Source organism: Mustela lutreola, chromosome 16 (assembly GCF_030435805.1).
Source record: "Mustela lutreola isolate mMusLut2 chromosome 16, mMusLut2.pri, whole genome shotgun sequence".
In the NCBI taxonomy this organism is placed as follows: Eukaryota; Metazoa; Chordata; class Mammalia; order Carnivora; family Mustelidae; genus Mustela; species Mustela lutreola.
In genome coordinates this window covers 54431937-54449790 of record NC_081305.1, presented here as the reverse complement: position 1 = coordinate 54449790, position 17854 = coordinate 54431937, and the positions used below count along the sequence as shown (strand labels likewise).

Genomic DNA, 17854 nt, shown 5'->3' with positions numbered 1-17854 from the left:
TGGACTGGGATGGCAGTGGACTGGGGGTTGTGAGTGTTGGATCAGAGGAGACTTGGGATATGGTGGAGCTGGGACTGGGGCTTGTGGTTGGTGAGAGAATGGAGAGGGATCTCCATTCCCCTAAATCTCAGAGGACTTTTTTCCTTGAACTTAGCAACTAAGGCAGGGCGGGTTCCTCTGGTCTTGGAGGCTGAGGTGGATCTGTGGTGAGGTCCCTTGGGTTCTAGTGGCCCCAGGAAGGCAGAGAAGGGACCAGATGACTCAGAAGTGGCCCAGCTCCTGCTGGGACAGGAGGAACTGGTGCTGGGTGGACCAGACGTGGGTAACAGTGGGAGGGAGGAAGGAAGTGGTTAAGGGGTGCTTCATGGACCTTGAGGGGAGGGTGGGGAGTGTGATTTTCCATCAGCCCTGAGGGATGGGGATGCAGAGGATGGGGCTCGGGGGCTTAGGCTGGGGGTGCTACTCCTGTGCTTCTCTCCCCAGGACACGAAGTTACATACGTTCATCCTCACCAGGACCTGCTCACAGATCATGACAACAGGGAATATTCAGTCAGGGCTCGCCACCCCCTATGTTAATGCTTTACTGACAGTTACCATAGCAATCTATGCACTCGTGCTATATGATCGTGTGTATGATCGTCTCTTCACAATGCCTCTGAGGCAGGCACTCCATTGTCCCCATCTTCCAGACAAAGAAACAGAGGCCCAGACAGGTTACTCTGCTTGCCCGAGGTCACACAGCAGGGAGTAGCAGAGGGAGGAAGGCTGAGTGAGTGACGACTTCTCTCAGATGCTGGGTGACCACCAGCTTCCTTGCTTTTCTTGAATTAAACTTGACCACCTCTATTGACACTTTGGCTTCAAAGTGCGGAAAGAGCAGCAGTAGGCAGGGGGAGATGAGGAGAGATGTTAGCAGGTGTTGGGCAGCAGAGGTTCGAACAGAACAGGGGGAGAATTCAGCCCCCACAACTGTGAAGGAAGGAGCAAGACGGCAGCTGGTGGAGTGGCAGGGCCTCTGGGTCAGTTGGAGCGTATGGTTTTCTCTATCCAGGAGCTGTATTTGCAGATCTGGGTGTAGACAGCTGGATGCTGAGCTGAGCCGCAGGGGTAAACGCCCCATGAAAGGATGCCCTGCAGGGTCTTGTCACAGACCAGAGGGCCACCGGAGTCACTCTGGGGGGTGGGGGGAGAGATCCATTAAATACAGGGATCCAAGGGCTGTTACTTGGGGGTCTGGGATAGTGATAGGGAAGGAAGGGGTTTGAGCAGGGTTGGAGTTATGTTTGGGTAAAGATGAGCTTGGGGTGGGGTTGGAATTAAGTATGAGCTGGGTTGGAATGGGGCTGGACTGGTGGCTGTGGCTATCGGATGGGGGATGAGAATGGAAGTGTGATGCCACTGGGATTACAGCTTGTGACAAGTGAGGGGATGAAGACAGATGGAGAGGTAGGGATGGGGTCGGGGTTTAGGAATAGCCAGAAGGTGGAAATGCAGTTGAGGATGGGGTGGGAAGTAGGTAGGGCCAGGCACAAACAGGTGAGCAGAGCAGATAGAGTCAGAGACGGGAATGAAGTTGGGGTAGGGACGGGATAGTGTTGGACACGGGGATGACTCTGTGCTGGGGTTGGGGACAGCGATGGGGCCTTCTGATTTCTCATAACTTCCCTATCCTAGCTCCCATGTGTCAGAGACCCGCCCCAGCCAGTCCCTACCTGGCAGGGGTCCTGACCCTGGTCCAGTCCTGCACACATCATGTTGTTGGTGACGACACCAGGGTAGAAGACCTCGCACTCTTTAGGGCTCAGGACAGTGACCCTGGAGCAACTCAGGCCCTTGTTGTACTTCACTGATGGGAGGAAACAGTAGGTAAACCAGCGGCCAGCCCTTAATCCTCCAGGACCCAGGAGTTCACGCCCCCAACCCCCTCCTCCCTCAGACCCATCGTACTGGCCTTCAGGGTATTCCCCGGGATACAGGCCTCAGGGAACCCCGCTCTTGCCTCTTCGGGTAGCCGTGGTACCCCAGCCAGCGACCTGGCACTCGTCTCCGGGCTGAGCACAGCGGTAGGGCAGGCGCAGGGTCTGGATGCGAGGTCCCAGCACAGCGGGCCTGGCCAGCTTCAGCAGCATGAGGTCATGCTCATCTGTCCGCCTTGGCAGGATGGGGCCTGAGCCCTGGTGGTACTTGGGGTGGATGACATGGCGAGTGGTCCGGCGGAGCTGCTCGCCCTGGAGGAGGAGCAGGTGGTCGTCCCCAACGCGAGCCCATAGAGGACTAGGGAGGGAAGAGATATATAGGGACAAAGCCTTGTTAGGAATTGGGACCAGACTCTGAGTCCCTGGGAAGGAGGGTACTAGTAGCAGGGTAGGAGTCTAGACTCTGGGGTCTGAGGGAGGAGGGGTTTGAGGGTGAGGACTCTGGGTCTGAGGGAGGAGGGGGGTGGGGGTGGAGCTGGAGGCTTGAGTTCTTGGGAAACAGAGAAGAATGATTAGGCATTTGGGTCTCTGAACGCTGCAAGAATTGAGTGCTGGGGTAAGCCTCTCTTCCTTCTTCCCTCAGTGGCAGCTCATGAGGTGAACAATTTCCTTAGTTAGAAATTACTAACCACACCAGATCCTGACTTCTGTCTGTGGCGTACAACTATCTACACTTCAACAGAACCCAAGGAGTTTTCAGGAAGACAGGGGTGGCCGAAGGCCCAGAAGGACCACACCGCCCCCTGGCGGCCACAGCACAACCCCACCTCTCCTCCTACGGGAAGTCCTCCAGCACTGACTCGCACAGGGACTCAAGTGCCCCAGCCCTTCCCGCCCCCTCCCAGGGACCTGCCTCCACAGCCCTTCCGTAGCTGCCCCGAGGATCTCCCCTTACTTGTTGTTCCGGCAGTGCGCAGCTGTGAGCACCCAACTCTTGTCCACCAGGACGCCCGCGCAGTGGAACGAGAGGCCACTGAAGAGGGAGACCTGCCAAGGCTGCGAACCGCGTGCGCAAGGAGCGCCGGAGGCCACAAGGTCCACGCCAGTGTCGTTTCTGGGGAGCAGCACCGCCTCCGCGGCTGGAGAAAGAAAATGGGTGGAGATCAGAGCAGGCAGGACAAGGGCTGGGTTTAGGGCCGGAGCTGGGGGGCCCGCAGCCAAAACCAGGGAAGCTGGGGGCGTGCAAATTGGAGGTCCTGCAGGAGCCGAATGGAAGTGGCAGGAGAAGAACAGCGGGAAAGGGGAAAGAGGACCTTCCCCTTCAGAGCGGACTAGGGTTAGGAGAGCGAACTGGGTGGGTCTGGAGGGAGAGGGACAGGGAAAGGGACAGAGGGCAGCGCCCGGAGCAGAGCGGGAATGGAACGCGACGGGGCCACCAGGGGGCGACGACAGAACGCGACGGAGCTTGCGGAGCAGGGGCGGGAGGTGCGCAGCAGGTGGAGAGAGGGGCGAGGGCAGAGCAGTCGGGCAAGACTGGGGAGAAACGGGAGGAATAAGAAGGGGTGGGGACAGAATGGGACTGAGAGAGGGGCCGGGGTTAGTAAGGGGCCGGGAAAGTAAGCCGCGGGGAGAAAGGAGTCGGGATCCAGGCTGAGGGCTGGGGTCGGGATCCCCTGGCGAGGAGCTCGGAGAGGGGCAGGGCGGAATTAGGCCCGAGCCTCCTCTGGATCCGCTGGTGGGCGCTGGGGTCCCCAGAGGAGGCGCAGTGCGCGAGGGCTGGTGATGAGAGCGCACTCTCCCGGGGACCTCCCGCCAAGCCCTGTTCCCCGCCTCACCCCACAGTTGCGTCACGAGCAGCGGCAACAGCAGCCTCGACAGGGCCCGGGCGCTAGAGGCGGTGCACAGGTGGCGGTGCGGGAGTCCCATGGCCAGGACTGAGACGGGGGGGGGGGGGGGGGGCAGGACGAATTAAAACAGATGCCTCGTCAGAGACACCCCCACACCCACCCCACCTCGCCCATCTGCCCGACCTGGGCCAAGCCAGCCCTCGCGGACCCGCTGAAAACTTCGGCCCACAACCTCAGGGGCGGACCGACAGACAGGCGATTGGGGCCCGGAACACCCAATACAGGCACAATTACCCTAATGACGCCTCTTGTGGCGTCCTCCTGACCTCCCTACGCCCGAAGGGGGAGCGAGGTCCCAGCCCGAGCTTTCCCGGACTGTCTGCCCAGCAGCCTTTGGGGTCCGCCCTCCTTCACAGGTGGACAGGGGTACGAGGTTCAGAGGCGCATGCCATAGATAGGGAAACTGAGGCTCAACCAGGGCTGCCCGCGACCCGAAGATCCCCACCCATACTCTCATAACACTCCCCTACTAAGGTGAGGTGCATCCCACCTCACCTGGGAGTCGATGCTGGGAAGAAAGGAGGAGACCCAGAAGTGGCTCTGCCCTGCCCAGTGGGCTGCTGAAATCCTGTGGCCTGGGACCCCTGGCCTGGCCTTCCCTTTTAACCTCAAAGAGCCCGGAAATTTCCCCACCCTCCCCCGAGGGATTCACTCCCTCCTTTCCCTCTCCCTAATTATACCGTGGGTGGGACTGGCACCCAACCTGGGCCCCCAGATTCCTGCTCTGGGAGGGGCCCCGGGAATACAGGCTTCTTCTAGAGCCGCAAACACCCTTTTTGGAGCTAGACTGCGTGGGGATTCCCCAGGTCTCCTGTTCCAAAATGCCTTCTCAGGTGGGGAGAGAGGATGCCTTGTCCCTGGGTAGCCTCAGGGTCTCAGAGATAGTATTGGAGAGAGGTGATTACCACCAAGAGAGAGGAAAATAAACAAGGAAATGCCTACCTAATGACTGAGAAAAGCAGAATGCCCGCCAGGAAAGAGGGAGCCCAGAGATAAGAGAGATGGAGGGAAAGGGTAGAAGACTTAAGGACTGAGACACACAGAGACAAGGAAAAGAAGAAATCACAGAGGGGTACCTGGGCAGCTCAGTGGGTTAAAACCTCTGCCTTCGGCTCAGGTCATGATCCCAGGGTTCTGGGATCAAGTCCCACTGGGATGGAGCCCCACATCAAGCTCTCTGCTCAGCGGGGAGCCTGTGTCCTCCTCTCTCTCTCTGCCTGCCTCTCTGCCTACTTGTGATCTCTGTCTGTCAAATAAATAAATAAAATCTTTAAAAAGAAGAAGAAGGAGGAGGAGGAGGAGAGGAAGAAATCACAGAGATGGAAGGGGAGCAGAGAGGGAGGTGGAGCCCCAGAGCCAGTGTGGAGCTCTGTGCTGAGCCCTGGCAGTGGGCTCACTGTGGGTCCCAGTGACTAGCGCCCCTCTTCCTTCTGCAGGGGACGGGTTGGGGGGGGCAGTGGATCACACCCAAGTGTGGTCCCATCAGATCCTTCCTGCCATCGGTGTGCCTTCATATGACACACGGGCCGTGAATCACAGGAGGCCAAGGCCATAGAGGAGCGTCAGTATCACCTGGACCAACTCCCTCCTTTCAGGTGAGGAATTGAGGCTCAGAGAAGGCAGTGACTCACAGAAGGTCACACAGCAAGTCTACCTAACAACCAGGAGGCCCCAGTTCCAGCTCCAGGCTCCTACTCCTCATGGCAGCAACCTCCCCTGAAAGGTGCGTAGGGCGTCAAAAAAAGATCCTGAGTTCTGGACTAGTGGGGCATCTTCTCCAGTGGGAACTGAGTTCACTGCAGAGGTTGTCCAGCTCTGTGCTATCCAGGTGAACTCTCTACGACAGGGGAAGTACCCTCTTTGTGCTATTCAGTACAGCAGCCAGATGGCTATAGAGCATCTGATATGTGGCAAGTGTGACCAAAGAATTCCTTTTCTGATTTTAGGTTTTTTGGGATTTTTTTTTTTTTGATTTTAGGTCATTTTAATTTAGAAGGCCCCACGTGGTTAACAGTGGCTGTCCTACAGACCAGCACAAGTCTGGGGAAACTACCTTGCCTGAAGGTTGGAAAGAAAAACAGTTGGGAGCTCCTTTTCTTAATTATGGGCAGGCTGACTTACCTACTGTGCTATCATTCCTTTAAGTGCACAATTTTACAAATAAGAAAACTGAGCCTCAGTCAAGGCAGTTTTGCTTGGTAGTTAAGAAATCACTTCGCTTTAAAAAAAGAAAAAAGTCCAGGCACCTGGGTGGCTCAGTGGGTTAAGTCTCTGCCTTTGGCTCAGGTCATGATCCCAGGGTCCTGGGGTCGAGCCCCACATCTGGCTCTCTGCGCAACAGGGAGCCTGCTTCCCCCTCTCTTTCTGCCTGCCTCTCTGCCTACTTGTGATCTCTGTCTGTCAAATAAACAAATAAAATCTTCAAAAAAAAAAAAAGAATAAAAGAAAAAAGAAAAGGAAGAAAGAAAGAAAAGAAAAGAATGAAAAGAGGAGACGTTGCTTTAGATTCCTTGCTTTTCTCCTTACTGGCTGTGTGACTATGAGCAAGTGGCTAGTTTCTCTGTGCTCAGTTTCCTCATCTGCAAAATGGGCATAATAATGGCACTGAATCTTTGTGAAGATTAAGTTAGTTGATATGTTTAAAAGCCCTTAGATCAGGGTCTGGCATATAAAGCACTCCAAAGATTCCTTTGTTGACTAAGTATTTATTGAAACCTTAGTGCATGCCAGAAGTTGTCTTTGGGGCTCAAGGACACAACAGTGAATGAAACAACTATTATCTCTTCCAGATCACAAATTAATACAAGACAAGATTTGAACCCGGGCCTCACTGATTCCAAACCCCAAGCAGATTATTAAGCCACAGCCTCTCTCATAGTTCAGGAAGCTGAAAAGAAAATACATAAAAGTGTCCTCGTTCAGGCTTGACTATTAACAGAATGAGTAAGAACCACATCGCCAAGTAGAGATCAGGGGTGTTGGGCTGGTCCTGGCTAGTTATTATCCATAGTCTTCTGGATCCAGTCTACATATTTGCAGACCTTTGTATAGACACCAGGCTTTCTGGTGACAGCACATGGATCCTGGCCCCAGGAGATAATGCCTTGAAGAGACCCATCACACACCAGAGGGCCCCCAGAGTCACCCTAGGTATGGAGAGAGAGAAAACCAGTCAGAAAAGTGGCTTGGTCATGGGAGGGGGTCAGGGTTGGGCATTGTGTTAGGGAGGAGGTGGTGCTGGGATGGTGTTAGGAGTGGGGTGGAGATTGAGGATGGGGTTTGCGAGATGCTAGGGGATGAGGCTGAAGCTATGGTGGCAATAAAGATGGGGTTAGGGTTGATTAGGGGATGTTGGGGCTGGAAATAGGGGTGGGAATGGGGATGGAGCTGGGGATCCCGTGGAGGTTAGGAATGGGAACTAGGGGTGGACACGGAGTTGGGGTGGCAGGGTGAGACAGGGTCAGGGTTGGGAATGAGGTTGTGGCTGCAGATGAAGAGATGGTTGAGGTAGGAGACGGGAACGGGGAAGCGGCTGGAGACCCAGGCCCTGTCCCCTGACCTGGCAGGAGTCCTTGCCCTCTTCCCGAACACTGGCACACACCATGGTGTCTGTGATGTTGCCGGGGTAGGCCTTCTCACACTCCTCATGCTTAATGATGGTGATGTTGGCGCATCTTAACGTATGGGGCAGGTGCACTGTGGAAACGGCATGAAGGGATGTGGAAAACGAGGGACCCTGGCCCCGTTCCCCATGCTGCAGTGCCTGCTCTGCCCACACACTACAGCCAGTCCCCGTCCGTCTTGCTTGCACCCAACTCATCTCTGTGCTCCTAGCAACAGCACGGGTAATGCTAGTGAGTAAATGTATTATGGCAGTCGTTCTATATACACTATCTCTGATCCAGCCCTGGTAGGTGGGTGAGATCATTCTGATTTTACAGAGAAAAAAACCAGGGTTCAGAGATGCAAAGCCACGTGCCTGAGGTCCTGCAATGAGCACATGCCTGGCATATCATGTCTGTCTGACCCCCAGGCTAAGACTTTAGTCTCTACCCTACGTGGCTCTTACGATTTCCCTCTTCTTTTTGACTTATCCCAGCACTGACACCCCCAGGGAACCCCCTCTTGTACTCTTGTACTCTGGGAATCTCCCCTCTGAAGTCTCCTCTGGTTCCCTCTGTCCTTCCACAATCGGGATCACCCACCCCTGCCCTCCATGTCCCCCATCTGGAGCCCCTACACTGGGGGCTGGACGTGGTGCCCCAGCCAGAAATGAGGCAGCGGGTGCCCGCAGTGACACAGCGCGATGACAGGGTGAGTGGTCGCACGGCCCTAGTGATGAAGGCTGCGGTTGCCATCTTCACCAGCATGATGTCATTGCGGTGGTCTTTGTTGGGGAGGCTGTTGTTGAAGTCTGGGTGGGGGAAGGACTCGGTGGCCGTTCTGGTCTGCTCACAGCCATCCCGCCGCTGGAGGTTGTGTTCCCCCAGATGAACTACATATCGGCTGAGGTGGGAGAGATGGCGGTCAGAGATGGAAGGCAGGGGAGAGGCAGGAGAGGGGAGGAGGGGCGAGACATGGGACAGGGGAAGGGATGAGAGCACCTAAGAGAACAAAGCAACATAGCTTCACTTCTGACCTCACTCATTCCCACTTCCCACAGAAGCCTCCTTCCCAACCGTATCCCCATCCCAGCACCCGACCCCCTTCCCAGAGCCATCCCAGGTCCGACGCCTTCCGTCCTTCCATCCCGGCTCAGTGTCCATCATCCATGTCCATGTTGGACCCCACCACGTCCTCCCCATCCCCAAACCCCTCTCCATCCATCTCTCCATCTCCAGCCCCCTGCTGGCCCGCCCCAGCCCCCGCACCCACGGCTTGCGGCAGTGAGCTGCTGTCAGGAGCCATTTGGGAGCGATGAGGGTTGCCCCACAGAGCAGCCGTGTCTTCTGGAACAGAGCCACCTGCCAGGGCTGGGAATGAGGAGAGCACTGGTACCCCTTGATGATCCTGGTCTCTCCCCCTACATGCCCTGGAGGGGAGTGAGGGCAAAAGAGGGGGCTCAGGCATGAGACAACTCCCAGAAGTGGGGGTGGGGAGAACAGAGAAGGGGTTGGGCCCCAGCCTGGTGTCCCGCTGAAATACATCATCTGGCTGGACCAGGTATTAAATGACTGAAATCCTTCGCTGCTGGTTGGTCAGTAGCGACCGTTCAGTGCTGTCTGTATTCTGCCGCACAACAGTTGCCCCAGCCCCTCCCTTGGGACCCTCCTTGACCTCTCTCCATTCTAGCATCTAAAGGGATTATGCTTGGCCCAGCGAGGGGCATTCAGGACCTTATCATGGCTCCTATATCCATTTGGATGCCCTGTGGGTTATTCTGTATCTTCAGCATTGGCTCGGTCACCATCCAGACATAGAGGGTTGAGGGACCCTAGAGACCAGAGAGGGAGACCTTTGCCCTCCCGCATCTCCCATCATACCTGTCACCAGAGCAAGCATGATTAACTGAAGAATCATCATGGCCTGGAGAGGGGAAGGGCAGGCCCCAGGTTCTTCTGGGAACAAGAAGGGACAAGGGACACAATCACTTTATGGAGAGACTGGGGAGGGACTGGTTCATGCCCTCTCCTCCCTCCCCTGCCTGCTCTGGCTCTCCCCAGGGAGAAAAAACAGGGTTGGAGGAACGCCCAAGGTCTCACCACGTCCCAGCCTCCAAAGCTTTAAAAAAAAATCTGGTATCAAGGTGGCCTTGGAGGGGCCGATCTCAGCTAAAAGCTTCTCTGTAGCAATAGCCAGGGAGGATGTGGCTGATGCTGGGAGGGTCTTTAGCTGGGGCAAGGGTTTGGCTGGCCCTGTTTTAAGCCAGCCATAGTATCTGTGAGATGCATCTGGGAGAATGTTTTCCTTCTTGCCCACCTGAGACCTAGCCAGCACCCCCCAGCGCCATTCCACATCCACCCCAGGGTGCTATAGGCCCTTTAAGAGCTGCCAGGGTGTGCAGTAGGGGGCTCAGCCTACTAAGGACAGTGCTCGGGCCCTGTCCTTCTGAAACCCTATGCCCCTATGAAGGACAGACAGATGGAACTGGGTGGGGCTGGTCCAGGGAAGAGCCAGTGCCCTCAGCTGCCCTGGCCTGCAGGGGGTGGGGTGGAGGGCTGGAGTCAGCTATCAAAGCAGGGATCGGAGGTCACTGAAGTTGGGGGCAGGGCAGCCAGTAGGAGAGACAGAGAAGCAGAGAGCACCCGCCCAAGCCAGGAAGGACAGAGCAGAGGAAGAAATGGCGCAGAGGCAGAGGAGGCCTGGCCGGCTCTGGGAGCGCAGGCCCCTGCAAGAGGGTTTTCCCTTCCCTCCCCGACTCACAGGCTCTGGGACTGGGGCTCTGGGTGCCGGCTGGTGGTGGTGGCGGCGGCAGCTGCGGCGGTTTGGGTCAGAGGCAGATTGGGTCAGAGCATCAGGCGGAAGGCAGGTGCGGGTGGCCCGGATGACTGGGCCTCCTCGCCCTGCCTTACTGCCCTGGGGGTGGGGTGTGTGCGCCTGCCCGCCTGCCTCTGTCACCTCTCCAAGCCCCTCTTCTCTCTGCTTCTCCTCTCGCCTGCATCCTTCTGGGTCTGTCTCTCTTCATCTTTGGCGGTTGCTTCCTTTCTGTAACTCTGTGGCCATATTTCTCCTTGCCTCTCTGTGCTTATGCCTTTCTGTCTTTCTATCTGTGTCTCTCTCTGAAGGACTCTTTTAATTCTTTATCTTTGTGTCTCTGTCTCTGCCTCCCTCCACCTCCTTCTCTCTCTCTCTCCCTCCGCCTTGTTCTCCAGGCTCTGTGTCTCTCCTCCTGTCCCTCCTCCTCCCTCCTCACAGCCCAAGCCCAGGTGGGCCCCTGGCTTCCTCTGGGCCCTCCCTTCTCCATTCCAAGGAGGGGGGAAACTGGGGCGTCACAGAGGTGGGGCTGCTGCCAGCCGAAGGGGCAGGACCAGAGGGTGGGGGAGGCAGGTCGGGGCCTGTGGGAGTCAAGGCCCGGAAAAGGGAGTCAGCCCTCAGCAAGGCCCCAACCCCTTGTGCTCCTCTGGGGCTTCGCTTCTGTCCCCCTTCCCTCCACTCCCTTCTCCTGCCTCTGCCTCCCTGGGGAACCCTGGGGCCCCCCAAACCCAGCTGTGGCACTTACTCGCTGTGAGACTCAGGTCCGATGACTTCCAAATCTGAGAGCCACCTCAATTTCCTGTCTGCTGATCCCTCTATCTCCAGGCCTGCTTGTTATCAGAGAGATCTCCTGCCTCTCTGTCTGGCCCTCCTCTCTCCCCTAACCAGAAGTGGGGCAAGACGACCAGGTATGGGTTCCTCAGGCAGCCACCCTGGCCTCAAACCCCGGCTCTGGCTCTTCCTACCACAGTGACGTGAGCCGAGGAACTCCACCCCATGAGGCTCAGTTTCTTCATCTGCGAGATGGTGGGGGACAGCCCTGCCTTCAGGTGTTTGGGATGAAGACTCCAGGAGAGCCCAGCACAGCAGGCACCCAAGAATTCCCACGCTGTCACCATCATCTGTCACTCTCCCATCCCAAATTTCCCTTCCATTCACTGGGGAGAAGCTCCCTTGGCATCTTCTGGATGGCGGTGAAGACAGAGAACCCAAGGGGTGGGCAGGACTATTTTAAGACCTAGGCTGGGTGCTCTTGCTTTCCAAGGCTACACCTCGCCTTCCATCATCACAGACATATTAAAACAAACCCACATCCCACATTAAATATAATGTGTGCTCAATAACTCCAGCAAAGCCAAGTTAAAATTGGGAAGGTGGAAGAATGTTACATTTTATTTATTTATTTATTTATTTATTTATTTAAAGATTTTATTTATTTATTTGACAGAGAGAGATCACAAGTAGGCAGAGAGGCAGGCAGAGAGAGAGAGAGAGTAGGAAGCAGGCTCCCTGCTGAGCAGAGAGCCCGATGTGGGACTCGATCCCAGGACCCTGAGATCATGACCTGAGCCGAAGGCAGTGGCTTAACCCACTGAGCCACCCAGGCGCCCAGAATGTTACATTTTATAGACATTTAATTAAATGGTCGTGAATTTTTATTTTGCAATTTTTATTTGGTATTTTGGGGCCAATAATTTCCCCCCTTGGGACCTTCATGGACACTGTTCCCAAACTGCTGGTTGGAGAAAAAAATGGGACCCATTTTTGTTATAAGTAACCTTTTCTACTCCACTTCCTGTGTAACCCCTAAGGGAAAACTCTCGACCTGTGGTCTCTATTCCTACACCTGTGGGCAGGGGAACCCATGAGCCTCCCTCCTGCGTCCACCAGCAGGGGGATACCGAAGAGACAAGACAGAGCTATAGTTACATTTATTCCAGGAAGAATTTAATTCCTTCCTCCCCCAACCATGGGACTTAGAAGGGCTGGCTGGAGTTGGAGTTCTTGGAAGAAGATCCACAGCCCAAGAAGAGTGGGAGCCAGGCATGATAACAGAGGTGGCATTGGTGCTCTGAGGATCAGTTAGTGTGGCCCCCAAGCTGAGCGGTGGAGATGGAGGGAGGTTAGTTGTTCCTCAGGACCATCCGGATCCAGTCCACATATTTGCAAATATTGGTGTAGACCCCTGGGATGCCTTTTTGCCCACAAGGCTCCACAGTCCCCCAGGACACCAGACCCTGAAGGACTCCCCCGCACACCAGGGGGCCCCCAGAGTCGCCCTGGAATGCAGAAAGAGAAGAAACACCCAATGAGTAAGGGAGAAATCCTGTGCCCATTGTCCTTTCCCCAACCCCCACACCCATTCCCAGGCCTTGAAGACAGAGGTTCCAAGGCTGGTTAGCAAAGAAGACCACTGCTGTGCTCCCCGTCTTTTCTCCACAACAATGACTGAGCAACAGGGAAGAACGCACTGCACACCATCCCCAGGCGGCCAAACCCAGGGAAAGCAGGACTCCAAGGAAGGTGGGGGAGGGCGGTCTCTCAAGGACAATGCCTAGAGCTCTGGCCAATGAGTGAAGACACTATTTTCAGTGACCAATCCCAGCAAAGGAGGTGAGGAACAGGAGTTCTGTAGAAGACGACTGGCTGGTGTCCTGACCAATGAGGGAAAGAGTACTGCCATCAGTGACCAATCCCAGCAAATCGGGAGCTATAAATGTTCTCTCAGGCACAAAGGCTGGAGCCTTAGCCAGTGGGGTGGGGCAGCCTCCAACCAGCCTCCAGCCTGGAGGACCCCAGGGAGAAAAGTAGCAGAACTCGAGCGCAGAAGAGTCCACCAGCCTCCTTTCCGGCCTCCATCCTAGATCCTCTCACTTTCGCCTGGGCCGACATTAGTTAGAGGACGGTATGGGGAGAGACAACTGGTTACACACCTCAGTTCCAAGTCCCTGCCACCCTCGGCCTTCCCGTGTCTTCTCTTCCTCTCCCTCTCCTGGTGCCCCTCCCATCTTTCCTTCTCTGTTCCCTCCCTCCGTTTTCCACCACCCACCCCTCCTCTCTGACCTCCATCTCCTTGCTCTCCCTGCCTTATCCTGCGCCTCCCCTTTCTGACCACCTCTGTCTGCCCCCCATCCTCCCTGCGCTGTCCCAAATGTCCTCCCTTGAGTGACCACGGATTGCCTACATTCACTCACCTGGCAGGCGTCCGCCCCTTCCGTGCCTATGGCACACACCATGTTGTCCGTGATTCTCCCGGGGAACACAGTCCGGCAGGTCGCACTGGAGACGATGGAGACATTGAGGCATTGGAGCAGGTCCGGGAATGGGTCTGGGAGTGGAAGATAGAACCCATAGGGTTTCCCAAAGTTCCCCACTTGGGGGCCACCTCCCTCTACTCAAGGAAGCCAAATATGAGTCTATACCCTGCCCTTTTCCTGTGACCCCCCCCACTACAATCTGCAAACGTCTAAATTTCAGATTTATGACTTCATTTAATAGTGACCCTTGCCCTAGTTCATTGACCCAGTCTCCCAACCTATGACTCTGAGTGCTTTAACTCAAGACACCCTTTGTCCCTCCAACCTCAGAAGCAACGAATCCAGACCCACTTTTCTCCTTAAATTACAGATGCTGTGACCTTTTACCTTCAATCTTGTTATCCTTAGATCCGAACTTAACCTCATGTTCCCTCTCTGTTTCCAGACCCCACATTCCTTGTCTTCTCTTAAACTTTCAGACTCAAGCAGTAAGCCATTGGTCCCAACTCCAAAGTGACTTATTATCCCTGTTTATTTGACCCTAGACCTCATGACCCCTAACCTCTAGGGCTTCCAATCCCAGGCCAATGATCCCCAATTGAATCCCAGTTTCCACCCTCAGATTATGGCCAGCTTGTGCAACATCTGGATCCCAAGTCCTCAACTCTACAGTGACCTCTAACACTAGAGTCTATGACCCATGACCCCAAGATCTTATTTATAAATGTCTTTTGCTCCAGTCTGATGACCCCTGCCATCACTCTGGCCTCCAGCCACATCCCGACCCATGACTTCTGACTCTATACCCAACCCCTTAACCATTTTGACTCCCAGGATCCCTGGTGCACCATGATCTCTGATCCCAAACCACAGTCCTCATGTTTGACCCTCATGCATCCTTCTGCTGAAATGGCATGAGGCCCTACACCCCAGACTTTGCCCATCCTGAGCCCTGACCCTGATGCCCCCTTACTCCATGGTTGATTGGTGATGCCCCAGCCTGAGATCTGGCACTTGGTGCCAGCTGCTGCACAGCTGTTGGGCAGGGGCAGTGGCTGAACACTGCGAGTCAAGCGGACGGGGGTGCCCAGTCGCAGGAGCCGGAGGTCATTGTCATGGTTATGCTGGGCTCTGTGGTAGCCAGGGTGGGTCACAGAGAAGCCACTGCGCCGTATCTGCTCCGTCCAGTCCAGCCTGCTGAGGCTGTGCTCCCCCAGGCGCACCCAGTACCTGCTGGGGGTCAAGATGGCTCAGTGAGGGTGGGCTGGCCTTGGCACCCAGGCCCTCCAACCTCTCTCCACTGCTCTGCCCCTCAGTATCTGTCCTTACTCTCTCACAAGCTTGCTCTATCTCCCACCTCTATCACCATCTTTCCATTTCCCATTTGCCTACTTGTGCTCCCTGAGCCCATGCCTCTCTGTCCCTTCTTGATTCTCTTAGCTGAGGCAGAGATATCCAACTGTCATGCTCACTGCTCTGTTCCCACCACCTAGAGGCTGCCTGGGCTGTCAGCAACTTCAGCGGAAGGAGTGAATGCGTAACGAGGGGACTCTCTCTGTTCTGTCCCCAAATCAATCCATCTCTTCATGTCTGAGACTTCCCTTTTTGAAAAAACCTCAGGGGCACCTGGGTGGCTCAGTGGGTTAAGCCTCTGCCTTTGGCTCATGATCTCAGGGTCCTGGGATCAAGTCCTACATTGGACTCTCTGCTCAGCAGGGAGCCTGCTTCCTCCTCTCTCTCTGCCTGCCTCTCTGCTTACTTGTGATCTCTCTCTTTGTCAAACAAATACATAAATTCTTAAAAAAAAAAAAAAAAGAAAAAAGAAAAAACCTCAGAGTTTCGGACCTAGAAAGCCCAATCCCCTCATTTACAGATGGGACCACTGAGACCCAGAGAGGTTGCCCAGACTGGGCATGGCTGAGATGGAAAGGAAAGGGAACACAAGGGAATGGGAGCATGTGGGTGGGTAGGCTCCAGGACACTTCTTGCCCTCCACCCACCCTCCCTGCCTAGCCCTACCCCAGGCCCATTGTTGAGGAAGTCCTACTCTTTGACCTCAGACCTTCTTGTTGCAGGACCATCTCCTTACTCCTTGGCTCTGCCTTCTCCTGATCCCAACCTTGAGGGCTCCCCTTCCCACCATCCTTCCTTTGCCTACCCCTGGAAGGGACCACCCAGACAGGGGCTTACCTTCCACTGCAGTGAGCCGCTGTGAGGACCCACCTGCGATCAATGAGGACCCCCCCACAGCGCAGGTTGGTGCCCTCAAACAGCCCCACCTGCCAAGGCTGCGAGTGACGGACACACTCCCTGCCTTTGGTAATCTTCTCTTTGGCTGGTTGACTGAGCCCTGAGGACAGGGGTGTGGACCAGAGAGATGGGGTCAGAGATCTAGAGACTGGGAATCAGAGATAAGAAGAGAGATGCAGAGATGAAGACACAGAGAGGTGAGAGAAAGAGAGCCCCTGAGGGAGTTAGGGACAGGGAGACACAGACCCAGTGACAAATATGAAAAGACCCAGCAATGCCCAGACACACAGAAAGGAAGAGAAAGAGAAAAAGAGAGTTACTTAAAGTTAAGAGGAAGACAGAGACAGAGATACACAGAAAAAGGACAGAAGCATTGTGACAGGAAGACACAGGAGAGACAGATCAAAAGATAGTGGTGACAGGACCTGGAAAACTGGAGGTGATAGGAGGCACAGAGGTAACCCCCTGCCCTCCTCTGTGCCAGGCGGGGGGGTTGGGGGAACCAGACCTGGAAGGGGAGCTGGGGCCCCTGTCCCCCTGGGGAACTCACCAGTAACAGAAAGGAGCAGTAGGATGCTGGAACCCAGGATGGCCTGCCTCCAGGTCCTGGGAAATGTGGGCGGAAACTCAGAGATGGCCCTGTCCCTGTCAATCCACCCCATGTTTTGACCACCCCTCCCACCAGCAAACTGCCAAGAGGACAGGATGCCTGCCTGTCTCCCTCTCTGTCTGTCTTGGGTGTCACCCCGTTGGTGACCACCTGCCCCCTCCTCACCTTGTCCCTCTGCATGCTGAGTCTTCCATGTAGCTGTCACAGTTTCAGCCTGTCTGTCTCTGCTGTCTGTCCACTACCTGCCTGTCCTGTCATCCACCTGCCACACTGCCAGTCAACTCTCCCACTGTCCACCTGGCTTCTCAGCCAGCTGTCATGCTGCCCCACCTGTCCCCCTCCTTCTGTCTGTCTGTCCCAGACTGGCAGCTGACACAGCTTTTAACTCTCTTTGTCCCAGCCCATGCAATTTCCGGGTTGAGGGAAGGGGACCAGGAAGACATGGGGTGGGGCACCCTCTAATCCTATAGAAACTCTTCTCAGTTAATGGCACCTAATTGAGCTTTAAAACTAAATGGGGGAGAGCAGGGTAAGGGCCCAGGATGGTTGTGTGTGTAGGGGGGAAACCCAACCACACTTCTTCTACCCTCCTGTCCAAGCCAGCACCAGAGACCCATGACTCAAGGTGATCTGGAAGCTGGGTTCAGAAATCCCCATTCCCGGTGAGGAAGGCTCAGGGAGGGTGGGGTGCCAACACCCAGGCCCCTCCCCACCTGGTGCAGGGAATATGCAGGAGGGTGAGTGGCTAAGAGCTCAGAACCCTGGAAGGGAGAGACAGGGAGAGCAAGAACAGAGAGAGCCCAGATAGGGAAGAGAAGGAAGAGATTTCGAAATTGGAGATCAGGAAGAGACTGAAGAGGTTTCCAAACTGGGGTTGATTCTAATTGAATTTTCTCAACACACAGTCCGTCCACCCTGTTGCCTACAGAGAATCCCACTATCCGTGTGGGGTCGATTTATCTCATTCCATGAAAGTTTCTGGTTTGTTTGTTTGTTTGTTTGTTTTCCCTGCATAAAGGCTTCCACTGAGAAAGAAAGGGACAGGGGACCAAGGGAGAACCAGGGACAAGACAATCTGTGCTGTCTTCTGCTTTTGATTTGCTTTGAGACACCGTCTAACTCAAACCCTCTCTACTTCTGGATGTCTGGAGCTCTGTGTGTTTACTAAGAAGCAATTTACATGTAATAAAATTCACCCTCAGCTCCAGTCCGGAGCTACCCTCTGGACACACACCAGCACTGCCAGGTTTCAAGAGAAGCTGGAAATACAAATTTATGGTAAGACATTTCCTGATTCTAAAATACTGGCAGGGGCACCTAACTGGCTCAGTCAGTAGAGCATGCCAACTCTTGATCTTAGGGTTTGAAGTGCAAACCCCACATTGGGTATAGAAATTACTTACAAATAATAAGAAATCTCTAAAATAAAATATTGGCAAAAAACCCCAAACCTATGACTCTCATACAGATCTCTACCTCTCATTCTCTCACTCCCCCA

At 55.0% G+C, this 17854-nt stretch overlaps 3 protein-coding genes across 4 annotated transcripts; all 3 read right to left on the bottom strand.

The window, feature by feature from the left end:
- Positions 1-688: 688 nt before the first annotated feature.
- Positions 689-3844, bottom strand: KLK10 (kallikrein related peptidase 10). The gene is made up of 5 exons (XM_059151133.1): positions 3754-3844; positions 2874-3057; positions 2002-2276; positions 1715-1848; positions 689-1175 (listed from the first exon to the last, which is right to left on the bottom strand). Exons 1-5 carry the CDS (start codon positions 3842-3844, stop codon positions 1023-1025), a joined length of 837 nt encoding a protein of 278 aa, XP_059007116.1. The 3' UTR covers positions 689-1022.
- Positions 3845-6818: 2974 nt separating this feature from the next.
- Positions 6819-9375, bottom strand: KLK11 (kallikrein related peptidase 11). 2 transcript variants are annotated; one of them, XM_059151128.1, is made up of 5 exons: positions 9309-9375; positions 8701-8857; positions 8066-8331; positions 7385-7521; positions 6819-6971 (listed from the first exon to the last, which is right to left on the bottom strand). In XM_059151128.1, exons 1-5 carry the CDS (start codon positions 9346-9348, stop codon positions 6819-6821), a joined length of 753 nt encoding a protein of 250 aa, XP_059007111.1. In that variant the 5' UTR covers positions 9349-9375. The 2 variants fall into 2 exon arrangements, with proteins under 2 accessions (XP_059007111.1, XP_059007110.1); XM_059151127.1 differs by having other exon boundaries at positions 8066-8429; positions 8697-8857; positions 9309-9348.
- Positions 9376-12190: 2815 nt separating this feature from the next.
- On the bottom strand, positions 12191-16550 carry KLK12 (kallikrein related peptidase 12). The gene is made up of 6 exons (XM_059151240.1): positions 16522-16550; positions 16297-16352; positions 15687-15846; positions 14470-14729; positions 13434-13567; positions 12191-12518 (listed from the first exon to the last, which is right to left on the bottom strand). The coding sequence occupies exons 1-6, from the start codon at positions 16548-16550 to the stop codon at positions 12363-12365; spliced, it is 795 nt and encodes a 264-aa protein (XP_059007223.1). The 3' UTR covers positions 12191-12362.
- Positions 16551-17854: the final 1304 nt, after the last annotated feature.